Source organism: Apis laboriosa, unplaced genomic scaffold (assembly GCF_014066325.1).
Source record: "Apis laboriosa isolate Shangri-la unplaced genomic scaffold, ASM1406632v1 scaffold108_cov151, whole genome shotgun sequence".
NCBI lineage: Eukaryota > Metazoa > Arthropoda > Insecta > Hymenoptera > Apidae > Apis > Apis laboriosa.
Genome location: NW_025220781.1, coordinates 319784 through 332876, shown reverse-complemented (window position 1 = coordinate 332876; position 13093 = coordinate 319784). Strand labels below are relative to the sequence as shown.

The 13093-nt window shown below is 35.1% G+C and overlaps 1 protein-coding gene across 1 annotated transcript in view; it reads right to left on the bottom strand.

The window, feature by feature from the left end:
• The window catches only part of LOC122710570, a gene marked incomplete at its 3' end in the record, with an annotated part of 118221 nt that overhangs the window by 45068 nt on the left and 60060 nt on the right, over nucleotides 1-13093 (bottom strand). The window contains exon 3 of the mRNA XM_043928495.1: nucleotides 6154-6274. Coding sequence (XP_043784430.1) covers nucleotides 6154-6274 — 121 coding nt within the window. The remainder of the gene's footprint in view (nucleotides 1-6153; nucleotides 6275-13093) is intronic.

The following is a 13093-nucleotide window of genomic DNA, read 5'->3' as shown; positions in this document are numbered from 1 at the left end:
AACAATGAAACGCAACATCCGCCTCGTGTACACGCTCATCTGTACATGCAGGTTGTGGGCAAAGAATGATTAAAAGGAAGGGGGAAAAATAGAGGGGGAGCGAGAAGATCGGCGAAAAGGTAAATGAGACTGACTCTGAAATATGTGGCCTCGCTATACGAAGACTATATACTATCCCGACCAACAAAACTTATCCTTAACTTATCCTTATCCTCCTCAATGATTTGTAATCGTGTTAAAAGCATTAAGTGTTCATCTCTGCGTTTAATATAGGAGAACTAAGAAGGATTCATTTTTTTCAAATGAATTTCCAATTATTTTTTAAAATTAAATTGAAGAAAAGAATTTTCTATTTTTACGCAATTTAAATATTTATATGCAAAATATATTGTGTAATTTAATTGAGCAAGATTTGTGCGCAAAATTTTTGCAACAAAATTGTTTTATAACTGTTATCAAGGTATATTAAAAACATCTAAAAATTATTAAGATAAATAAAAATCTGGAACACAACCTAAATTCAACCTCTTATATATCTCGACGCAAGTTTCGCGGAAAGATTTATAAAAATCCGTGATAAAAATTTCCAGTTGGTAAGTATTTCCCCGAGTTTTTCGGTAAATTAAATATTTTCCCGGTGTAACATACAGGTTTTCGCCTATATGTCTATGTGAAAGGATTTTCGGTGTAAGCGGGTCCGCGATGAATTATTGACGGGTCTGCGGTCGACTTCGTCTCGTTGGAAAAGTAATTTATAGCTGGGTGCAAGCTCTTAGCGAGGCTTGTAATAACAAGCGGGGCTACGATCGAATATTCTTGTGCAAAGTGTCACCGACAGCGTGAAAATATCGCGAATCTCTTCTCCAACGAATCGGTCAATTATTGAAAAGAGAAAGAGGAAAGGAGAGAAATTCTATCGAATTATTTTCGAGACGCGTCGAGATGGAGCGAAAATGAAATTTTTATCTGTATTCAAAAAAAAATTGGACGAATCAGATTTCAGTCAAAAAATTGTTTCATCAAAAATTGTTCAGTCAAAAATTTAATTGCTTTACCAAATTATTACCAACTTTCTTCTCACTCATCGTGCAAATAGTCAATCTCTGTCCAACTTTTCTCAATAATTCTCAATTCAATAATCAAAATTAATCCAAAAAAGGATAAGGATTTAATTGAAAAAAGCTATTTATAAAATTTCCCACATATCGACAACCCGCCTATTTTCTATTCGATTTATCATCTTCGATTCCCTAGGAAAAATATTCCACGAGCCAATATCAATTCCAAACCTTCCTTTTTTTCCCTCCTCCCCTTCCAAAAATCTATCACGATCGCTCAATCAGAAAACTGAACCTGTAGATATCGCGCTCGAGCGATCCAGCATGAATTCCAGATAGATTCAAGAACCTTCTGCCCTGTTAAATCCGTTTCAGATTTCCATCGGTCATCCGCCGCGTAACAAAAACGAAATACGGCCGACAAGAAAAGTATCTTCGGTTTGGTCGAGCTGGTAATATCCGGTGTTCATTCGACCCAGAAAATTCCCGAGTTCCAAAAGGAAGGGGGGGGGGAGATGAAGGAAAGCACGATCCTCTGACGCAAGAGGGACGAAGGAACGCCACCTTTCGTTCCAGGGTTTCGTGCACAATGGGGGTTGAGGCCATTCCAGGGGGTGAAATAACGGCTAGTGCGATTTCCAATCTTCGGTGGCCGAAAATCGCGCTTGATCCTCGAGTAGAGGAGGAGAAAGGGTGTTTGCAAAGCCTAGAAAACTTCTCGACTTCTGAACCACGAAGAAAGAAGAAGCTGAGTAGAGGTGGTGGTTCACTTGGATTAAAAATACGTAGAAATTCTTCTAATATCGATTTTCTTTCACGACTTCATATTGTTTCACTCTGGTACGATGGATTGGAAACTGATTTTGAGATTAACGTTGAGTTTAACGAAATTATTTTACGTTGTTATATTTTCATAAGGAAAATTGAAAATTTAAGCACGGAAGAAAGATTTCGAATTTACTAAGTTAAATAAATTTCCAAAACAATATAGAATCAAATAAGAATATAAAACCGAGTTCAAAGATTTCTTCGATCGCACAAAATTTAATTATCTATTTCCATGAGAGTTATCCAATTATACTCTCATCGATTGTTCTCGTTGAAGTAAGACAGTTAAAGCGATCGAAGTTGACAAAATAAACGGCTGAACAAACTAGCTATATTTCTAAGTGATCTGAAAAGCTAGCTACTCTTCAAGAACGCAACCACTGTTTTGCTTGCCACCACTTTCCCAGTTTTCCACCCTAACGAGGATAAACCTCCCTCGAGAGGATAAAGACGCGGCGAGGAAGAAGTTGAGAAATGAACACGGCCGGGGAGAGGAGAAAAGGAAAAAGAGGAAGGGTGGATAGTGGCGCACAAATGCAGCGGAGAAATAGATTATGGCCTGCGGCCGCGAGAGGGACTCCGTTATTCCTCGAGGAAAAGAGATTACAAGATGTATCATCGGCGATGCTTGCCAAGACTTTATGGAGTTGTAAGCGTTGCCACGATCGAGACGTTAATGCGATGTAATAACTTCGACCTGGTGAATTTAACTCGCCCATTATGCGGAGGAAAAATAATTCTTTTCGAGTAATATTTATCGATCAATCGAACGAAACACGATTTGGAGTGATCGGAAGAAAGGAAATTGATCTTGAAGAAGAATTTTACGAATTCTTATATTAATTACAACTAAAGTGTAACACTATAAATATATATTATAATTTCAAGAATAAAACGTACAGAATAGATATGGAATGCACAAAGCACAAGCTAAGACCCAAATTAATTATATAACTTTCTCGATTGGTGGTTCAATAAATCCAAGTAAAAAAAAAAAAAAAAAAAAAAATGAAAGAGCTTCAGCTTAAAAAAGGATTTAGAGCATAACTCCTTAATAAATGAGACTGTATATTTCATTTAAAAAATTACACGAATTCCTTTCTCTGGAAAATTCACTTGGAAATATATACGATGTACCAAATCCTCTTTAATTCAATTTCTCAGGATCATCGCATATTCCATGCATACGTAATACAAAAAAAAAAAAAAAAAAAAAAAAAGAAAAAAGAAAGGAAAGGAAAGAACAAATTATAAAATATTATAAAAACTATAAGCATCGGAATATAAGCCTGGAACCGGAGCATTATTTTCATGCCTCTCTAATACAATTTCGTTTCGAACACCAATGGCGCTTGACGTCCAACCCGATTCGAGAAAATAGGATTTCCAACGGGATTCTATTTTTGCTAGCGACAACACACTGGACAATGTACTCACGATTCGAAAAGCTGATCGTGTTTTCTGATAATGATTTACGGTATGTAATATTCGGGCTTCGACCACGGATTTTTGGTCGGATGTCGCCGAAATTGGTTCTGCTACTCTTCAGAGAAAGAGAGAGAGAATTTTCCCCGCGTCTGAACCGTGAATTTTTTTCCGATGTATTTTTTAGTAACGTCTAAAGTAAATATCAACCGCAAATAGTGGCTGTGGATGCGGCAGAGGTAACAGTAGACGATCGTCGATAACCTAAATAAAAGAGGTAAAGCTGCCGGTATATTTATTTTTCTTTAGTCGAAAACGTGGATACACACAACAAATAATTTAACATCTCTCGCTTTTTTCCACCCTGTATACTGTTTCATGTAAATTTGTTCTCTCTCTCTCTCTCTCTCTCTCTCTCTCTCTCTCTCTCTCTCTCTCTCTCCTTTTTTTTTGCAAAATGTTGGCAAAGACCCACCGATTTTAAAAGTTTAGTAGATCCATGAGAAAATGTTTTTCTTTCGAATTGTCTAGAAAATGAAATAAATTGATAATATAACATAATATATTGAATCTGAATTCACAGAATCACTTGCTCTTTTGAAAAAATTCACAGATACAGACCGTGTCTAAAATACTCACGATATTCTCCCAAATTGGAGGAAGAAAGATCCTCGAACGAATAATTCTATCGACTCGTGGAATCCACGTGGAATCGGTCTGAGACTTCGTACGGTATCTTCATCCACCCCCACCCCCGCTTAAATCATTAATCCCTCGCATCCATTCAACTTGGCAAACAAAAGAATCCAGAGTTGGCAGCGATGCCGGCAAGAAGCGACTTTTAATAACCAGACTCGGTTAAGACTTACTTAAACAGACCGAGAATGGAGTAGAAGAAAGAAGGGGCGAAGAAAGACATCGATCCTCGACGTTTGTTGCCAACGCGTATCCGAAGGGTTGAAAGGAGGCAGGGAGCGGATCCCTTTTGTTCTTGGCCGCCGTTTTGTTTCAGGATTACGAGCTTATGAAGTATTCGCGTTTATCTGCACCAACTACACGATACGTGGCGGCGGCAGGGTGGTGCGTGGTGGGTAAGTAGAGCGAGACAACTAAAAGCCGGGCTCGGCTGTCTGTTAATCTCCGGCTGGTTCTGCTGATTTCGAATTAATTATCGCGTTAAACCGATATTCGCGTTTAATTCATGTTCACGGAACTGGTGGATGGTTACCTTTGTCGTGAATAATCGATACATTGATTTGTTTCCTTTTTTTTTTTTATAACGTTTCCTCGAAAAAAAATTGGAAATTTTAAATTTGACGAGGAGTATTGGTCTCGAAGGGGTGAGAATAATAAATGAGAATCGGAGTAAAGATAAATGAATAAATGTAATATCGAAATTTCTTTTTTCTTCTATTTTTTAATTCCTCTTCTGATGGAATTATTGATTATTTTCATAAATGATTGCACGATATTTTATAGATTTTTTTAATGTTTCGTCAATGGGATTTTTGTGAAAAGAGAGGGAATCTTTTTGAGGGTGATATTGAAATATTTTTTGAGGGGTGGGAGAGAATTTTTTAACAAACCAAAGATTTGAAGGGATGAGGATGAATGAAAGAAAGGATAATGTGGATGGGAATCGTGGAATTATTTGAGAATGGAGATGTAAATGGTATTGGAAGATATTTTTATATTATATTTGTGAATAATCATATAGGGATTTTTCTGAAAAGAGGATTGGCAATTTTAAATTTGAAAGAGTTGGTTTCGAAGGATTGAAAATGAAAAAAAAAAAAGTAGTAATGTGGATTGGAATTATGGAATTATTTGAGAATGGAGATATAAATGATATCGAGGGAATTTTTTTCCTGTTTCTGCCGTTCGTTACTTTTATCGTGAATAACCACATTTCGCTGATTTTTCGTCGGTCTCGTTGATGGAATTTTCGCGAAAAGGGGATGAAATGTTTTCGGGAATTTTTAACTTGACAGACTAAGTTAAAAAAAAAAAAAAAAAAAAGAAAAAATAACGTATCGAAATTGTAGAATAATTTTGCGAACGATAATATAAATTGATATTGATTTTTCTTACAATTCGATTCGAATTGAATGGAAATTTTTCTCTACTCCTATAAATAATTCTTTAGCCTCAATTTAATTAGAACACGGCTCTAATGTCGATTATCATTTAATTAAACGCTGTAATAACGACACGCCACGTAATTTGTTCGCGGCAGTTGAGTAATTACGGGATTAAAGAAACTACAAAGAACGAAAATCCGTGACGTGAATACAATGAACACCCAGACACGCGAATTTCGAATTCGTGCTACCATCTAATCACAGAGACTCGACACGCGCTCTTTAATTAAATACCTCTTTTAATTTACATTTAATTAAATCCATCTCATTTTTCATACTCTAAATTACTCTATTTTTCTTACAACAGCTCTTCTTTCCTGCATAATAATCATATTGAAAAAACTCTGTAAGCTTATTTTTCAATTATATTATTACATATATTATTATTATTTCGTGTTCTACATTTATATATATACGATATAAAAAAAAAAAAGGGAAAAAAATACTATTATTAAATCTCTCATACACGTGTAAATAAAATGTAGAACAATCATTTTCCAATAAGTTTCATCTACAAAGAACTCGCCCTCTTTTAAAATAGATTTTCCATTAAACGTGTTTCAGAAAGCATCGTCATTATTCCAGTAACAAAAGGGTTATTCAATTCCGATAAAAATGCATCATGTAAAAAGGGTGTTATAATAGACCTGTTTACGGTGAATTAATTATTGCATACGTGTCATAGGTCAATCAACTCTTACCTTATTTTCGAAACGACGATGGGGGTGAACTCCAGTCGTTGAAATCCTAATTCCTGCGACCTTACATCCTCCAGGCTGCTGTATCTCACGTAAGTACAGGGAGGTGTAGAGATAGAAAATTCTGAAACAGAAAAAAAATTCCAATTTGTCAATAAATTTGTTGTCACAAATTTATTTTTACAACGCGATTAAAAAGACCACCGTCGCGATTTTTTCAAGTGGTCATCCATCGTGGTATTGAGCATTGATGCAGCTTTAAAAAAAAAAGAAAAACTTGTAACTCCATCATTCTTTGATGATTTGTAACATATAAATAATCATAACAATATATATTTTAATTGATATTCAAAAATATAGATACGAAAGGTGATTGAAATTGGAACTTTGTTCCAATAATCCATAACTTCGCGATACCTGGAATTTATTTTAACAAATATTGAAATGAATTTTCCATCGTTATTTGTTCTCCTCAGATGCTTTCAATTCCACTAAAATTTTGCATCGAATTTATTTAAAAATCGAACGAAATTATCCGCAATCTTTTATAAAACCGGGATTAAATTATTTTTATATCGAGGAAAATATAAACAAAATTTACTGCAATAGTTAAAATTCTATCCAATCTAAAAGTAAAGAATCTTAAAATAGAGAAGAATGAATTCAGGCAAATAACTATATCAATGAATATAAATCAATTAATAAAAAAACAAATAGTAAAAAAATATAATAAGAAACTTTACATCACACAAGAAACATAAATACGATCAGAAAAGTAATTTGACTGATAACTGGACTAAGATAAACTAGAAAAAGAATTTTTAAATGAGCATAAAACATATATATACTCAAGCAAATACAATCATTTACCATAATCACAAGTAGCATAAGTTAATCATAACCAAACCTCTTTTAATACGATCTTCCAACACGATCTTTTAATTTTTCTTCGTTCATCAAGTCCCGATTTCAAAAGTCCAAGGACAAGTCTCATTTCCATTGTTACACGAAGAATCAAAATTGATTTATTTTTATCACTTCGACGTGCAAAAATCCTCCCCACCATTCGCTAATTTCGTATTTGAATCATGGTCCACGGCCATGAAATTGATCATCACGCATTTTGGACTTTTGCCGGCTAGGCCCGCTTTGTTCGTCGGTGGAATCGCGTGAAAAGCTGAAAGGGGGCGCGCTCGAATAACGAGGCGGCGGCGTTAACGTCGAAAAATCAATAGGGTCGCGTACATTCCTCATAAATAAATATGAATATCTCGTATCCTTTCCCTCCATGGACGGGTGGTATCGAGGGTAAATTTATTATAACCACTGTGTTGCGCGCCATCATGCGCCGATCCTCGATCCCATTGTCGATCGATCGATTCGAATTTCGATTTCTCGATTCTGAAATCGATCACACGCACACCGACAATTCGTCCACGCCGAGCCGACGCTTTGGCGCTTTGACGCAAAAGTGAAAGCGGATAACTAAAATTTCAATCGATGTTTTTTTTTTGAAATTTAACAACGATGTCATCGGTCCATTTGTGGAATTTTCTTTAATTCGTATATCGACGATGTTACGTTTTTCATTAATGGGAATCGCGCGGCATTAATCTGGAATTGTTTCTCGACGAAACGAGATGTAATTCCGCGGGGATAAAAGTTCCATTTTATTTTTCTTTCGTGAAATGCGGAGGATGATGCGACGGTTCAACTTGAAAATTCGAAATTCAGAAACAATTGTATGGATAGAAGGTCGGAGAGTGGGGCAAGGATTCTCTTGCAAAGCTTCTTGTTCTTAAATTCCCAAATGGGAATTCGTGGAAGTAAATGCAAGGGAAAGAGATATCGATGAGGAAAAAGGATAGATTTTGATTCAGTACTTTCAATTTCTTTTTTATTTTGTACATGGAATTTTCATCGTTTTTCAATAAAATAGTGATGAAATTAAAGGATTTTTCATTCTTGGTATTTTGAGGTTATTACTTTGAATAATTTTTATCTTAAATAAATTCAATTGGTTTTTTAATTTTCTCGTAAATTTTTATCTGATGAAATCTTCTTTCGTTTTGACTTATTGTTTCCAATCTTCCTCATCTTGCAAGTTTTAAAGGAAATGAACACTCCCTTAGCACATAAATTTTTTTTTCGATACATAAATTTTTATCGAAGCGTGACGTTCCTTCCTTTAATAATAAAATTAAAACATTTCTTTCTTTTTTTCTTTTTATATATCTTCTGCAATGAAAAGAGCCACTGACGATGAGAAAGGGATGAAATGTTGATTGATGGAATGCTTCGTGATGAATAAATTTTCGTCAAAGCGTGGCATTTCTTTCTTTGATAATAAAATTAAACAATTTATTCGAGTTCTTTTTTAGTCTTCGAATGGAGCGACAAGAGTTACCGATGAGGAAACGTGCCGAACTTGAAACGAAATGAATTTTATTCATTTGTAACATTTCATCCGTGAAATTTTCGTGACGTTTCGAAACAAATAAAGCGATAAATTGGAAACAATTTATTCTTAATTTTCTTTCTTGTTTCGAATTGACGAGGAAAGGGAATAAAAATATCCATTGTTTAAAAGGATCCATCATTTCCTTAGATATACGCGAATTTATCAAAATCTTTTTTACACTTTTCACGGTTCAACGATCAAATTATTTTTCTTTTTTAAATAAACGTAAAAAATATTCCTTCCAATTTCAAACTCGATTCAATATCCATGAGATCCAGCAACGATAAATGGAAAGTACGAAAACCATTTTTGCTCGAACAAATAACTATTGAAACAAGGAAGAACGAGAAGAACGATAACTCGGTAAGAACGATGCAACTATATCATCGTTTCACGCATTGTTTAAGTATCTCATTGTTATTAAAGGATTACGTACAGAAGAGATAATTATTACAACAACAAGAATGAAATGAATTCTTTCACGATGAAATCGAATCTTACTTTTCCTTTCTTTTTTTTTTTTTTTTTTTTTGTTCAATTAAAAGTATCCTTAAATGTAAATTACTCGAAGCTTATAAATTTTACAACCTTTTCTGGATTCCATTAATCTGAAAAGTGCCTACAACACAATTCAACGAGGGAGAAGTTTTACGTAAATCTAGATGAAAAGTACTTAACGATAGTAATCCATTACGCGAGAATGAATTTCGTCTCACTGGCATCACGACTTCGTAATTATCATTACGAGAATCTCGTTATGAATTGTTCACCTGGTTTTACGTGAAGCACGATGAAATAACGAGGGAGGGAGAGAAAGAGAGAGAAAGAAAGAGAAAGAGAGAAAAAGAAAGGAGAAAAAGGGAAACAAAAGCTGCGACAACGAAGGAACAGCGAGCAGCTGCATCGGATTAAATCGCGATAAATCTGAAAGGATTCATCGACTGTACACTCGAACGGATTGAAACTTTTAATTATTTCGTGCATCGTGCTTGAAACCGATCCGTACCGTCCATTATTTTTCTTTCGAAATTCATCATTTATCCCGGGCAAACATTTATCTTGACGAACGTTAAACTGAAAGGAAAAAAATTGGTACACCTTTGAAACACCAATTTAACGCAATGATACTTCGAGAAAATGCAATTTTTCTTACTTAACGATTCTTAGATACTTAATCTTCTTAGATATTTCACATACAATTTGAAAAACAAGTGAAGGAATCGAAAGATTGGCTGAAAAAAAAAAAAGAAAATTAGTTACATAAATCCATAAATTTTAAAAAGATGAATTATAACATTTCTCTCAGAATAACCTGTCTTAAGCTTAAAAAAAAATTCCCCTCCCGTGAATATTCACCAATAATCCAAAAATGGATTTCGATCAACAACCAATTGATTCTTTATTCAGTACAAAAAAAATCCAATTCACTGGACCATCTTCGTACTCCATTCGTACAACATCCTCCCTGTAACCCAAAAATGTATCAGTTAATTGATCGATTATACTCTGACACAGAAATGATCAACATCCCTGATCTAAACTTGATCGATTCTTCTAAACCGAGTTTATTCCCATCTGTAGATCCGTCTCTCGTTTCGCAGCACGCGCGAAACAACTTCCCCCACCCCTCGAGTTCTTCTTTCTTCCAAGTAGACGAGAAGATCGGTTCCACGAGGAAATTTGTCGTGTTTTAAGCTGGCGAAAAAACGAAGCGATCCCTCGATTTCGATGGCCTCGAAAGAAACCTCGATGAACCTGGCTCGCGCCAGACTCGAAAGAACCTCATCGATTTTACAATCTACGCCCCCTTCCCTTCACAGGCTATTACCTCCTCCAAGTCCCTCACACCTGATAACTCCGTGTCCCGAAAATTCTCCTCTTTCCCCCCCCTCCTGTCGCTCCTCTCTGTCCCGCGCTTGTCCCGTCCTCTTCTTTTTCCATGCTCCTCCTCCTCCTCCTCCTCCTCCCTCGTCCTGTCCATCCCCCTTGGAAAGCTTCTTTTTTTCCATCCGCCCCTCTCTCTCTTTCTCTCTCTCTCTGTCTCTCTCTCTGTCGGCTCGGTATTATGTTCCGCTGATTCGCAGTTAATGAGGCGAGAACAGAGCCGTGAAGCTATCCTGCATAAACCGAGGGTGCTTGCAAATTATGAAAAAAAATTCCTGTCCCTCTTCCTCCCTCTCGAGCTTTTTCGCTCGAGAATACTACGCCTCGTTTTGCGAGGAGGTTTCTCACCGGAAAATCGGAGGAGAATGGTACAAGGGTGTATAGTTTTTTCTCGCGATTATTTTCCTTCTCTCTCTCTCTCTCTTTTTTTTTTTATGGTTCTTGAAGATTTTGTTTCCTCCTCTTTTTGTTGATGTTTTGATAGCAGTGTGGAATCTAGTGGAATTCTCGATATATATTTAATTATCGAATATAGTTTCTAATTTCTTTATTTTTAACCATGGAAAATTATTGATCGTTGAATTTTAGAATTTTTCCCGATTTTTAAATATCGGGTTGATCGAACGTATGCTTAAAAAATTTATATAAGAATATAAGTACTTTTTATCCGTATTTTTTGGAAATACAAATAATAATATTTAATAGAATAGTTGAAAGTTTATGTTAACGAGATTTCTCAAACTTATATATCGACGTATTAAATTTCACTTACTCGAAAATTATTGCCCATGAAGAAACAGAAATTTATGGTTACAATTCGAGCAGAAGAGTAGAAAAGTTTCTCTCTTTAAATTTCGCTTCATACTCGACGAAACGACTTGTCATTCATTCCCCGCGTGTTTCCGGGGATCCATTAATCCCGTCGCAAAAATGAAATAAACGGACAACAATTGAACGCGGGGCGAAGATTTTATTTGTTGAGCGGAATAAATTTCGTTAAGTAACTTAATATTATCGTGCACTGGCTGGAGAGAAATAAGCGGGCGGCCGGGCGAAATTACACATCCCTATCCCGTATTTTCGTGAAAAACTGCGTGATGCAATAAAACTTTATACGTTGTGTAAACGATCATGAAAACTACGTACACGTTCCGGCGCGTGTGAGGCAATTTAAAATTGTTTGCCCTGTAAACGCGTCAGAGTTCCAGACACGTATTTTGCCAGTGAAGTTAACAATGCGTTTCGGGCTACATGTTATTTTATGCAGTTTTCCGAAAACCCCGTCGAAAATTGACCGACCGACGCATTTCCCTTACCATCGATTCGAAGATCGAACCGATCAAATCTATGTCCTCGATCCTTTCGATGCAGTTCTTTAAACAAATTGAAGCGAAGTTATTTTATTCCTCGAGATGGAGGAAATAAATCGATCGATTGATCGTTCGAAAGACAGATACAGTGTGAGGAATTTTACTTCTGAATATTTTATTAAAGTAAAAATATTTATAGTTTTATAAAAAGAGGATGGAGATACAATAAATTGGAGATGATTTCCAGAAGTCGTGTAATTTTTTGATGTATACTTTAGGGGATTTAATTTCAATTTAACGAAATAATCTCTTTTATCCTTCGTACATATTAAATTTCACAAGTCTTAATGTAATTTCGTAATGTAAACTCTGATAATACTTTGTTAAACGTTACTAAAGATTTGATTAAAACTCCGTTAAAAACTCTCGTTAAACTTTATCAAACTTTCAGGACACTGATGATGTATACTTTAGTTTTAATTACGAGTTTTGTATCTTTCTTTCTTTGATAAAAACGGAAAAAAATATATTTTTCGATGACAAGTAAGAGATATTTCTAATTTGTAAGAAATTAAAATTCATGTGTCTGTGTTTCGCCAGGTGTTTAAATCTTGGATGTGAATCATGAGCGCATCTACATACGCGCATTTAATTATTTATTCATCGATCTACCACTGCCTCTTCCCGTATTTACTTCTCGTTAATGTTTCACACTCGACACGTTTCTATCTTATTCAAATTCGATTCCACCTGCTTTTTTGGCTTCAAATCCTTCATCCAATTCAAACGAGAGAGAGTTAGAATTATTCGAGTATCATCAGATATTAAGCTTGCAAAGATAACATTGATCAAGACGAATTTCGACAAAAATCCCTTTCGACTGACTTCATTCGTTACATAAGAGAGAGAGAGAGAGAGATCCTCTAGGAAGCATCGCCACGTGAAAACATCAGACAAGAAGACTTACCGCCTTTCACGACCAGGTGACGACGTTTTATTAATTACAAACTAAATCACCACTACGTCTCCTGGTTGAATTAAACATAAGTAAAATCTGTAAAAATTATTTATAGATTATTCTAGAAAAGAATCGAAAAGTTCTTAATAAATTTAGTCTAATAATTTAATAAAAATCTATACTCTACTAATCTGTTTAAAATAAATTTCATATTAAAGTTATTATTGAAGTTGATAAAAAATTATTATTTAAACTGTCATAATTAAATCTTAAAACTGAAGAGGGAATATTTTCAGGCAAAATCTATTAATTAATTAAAATTGCCATCGA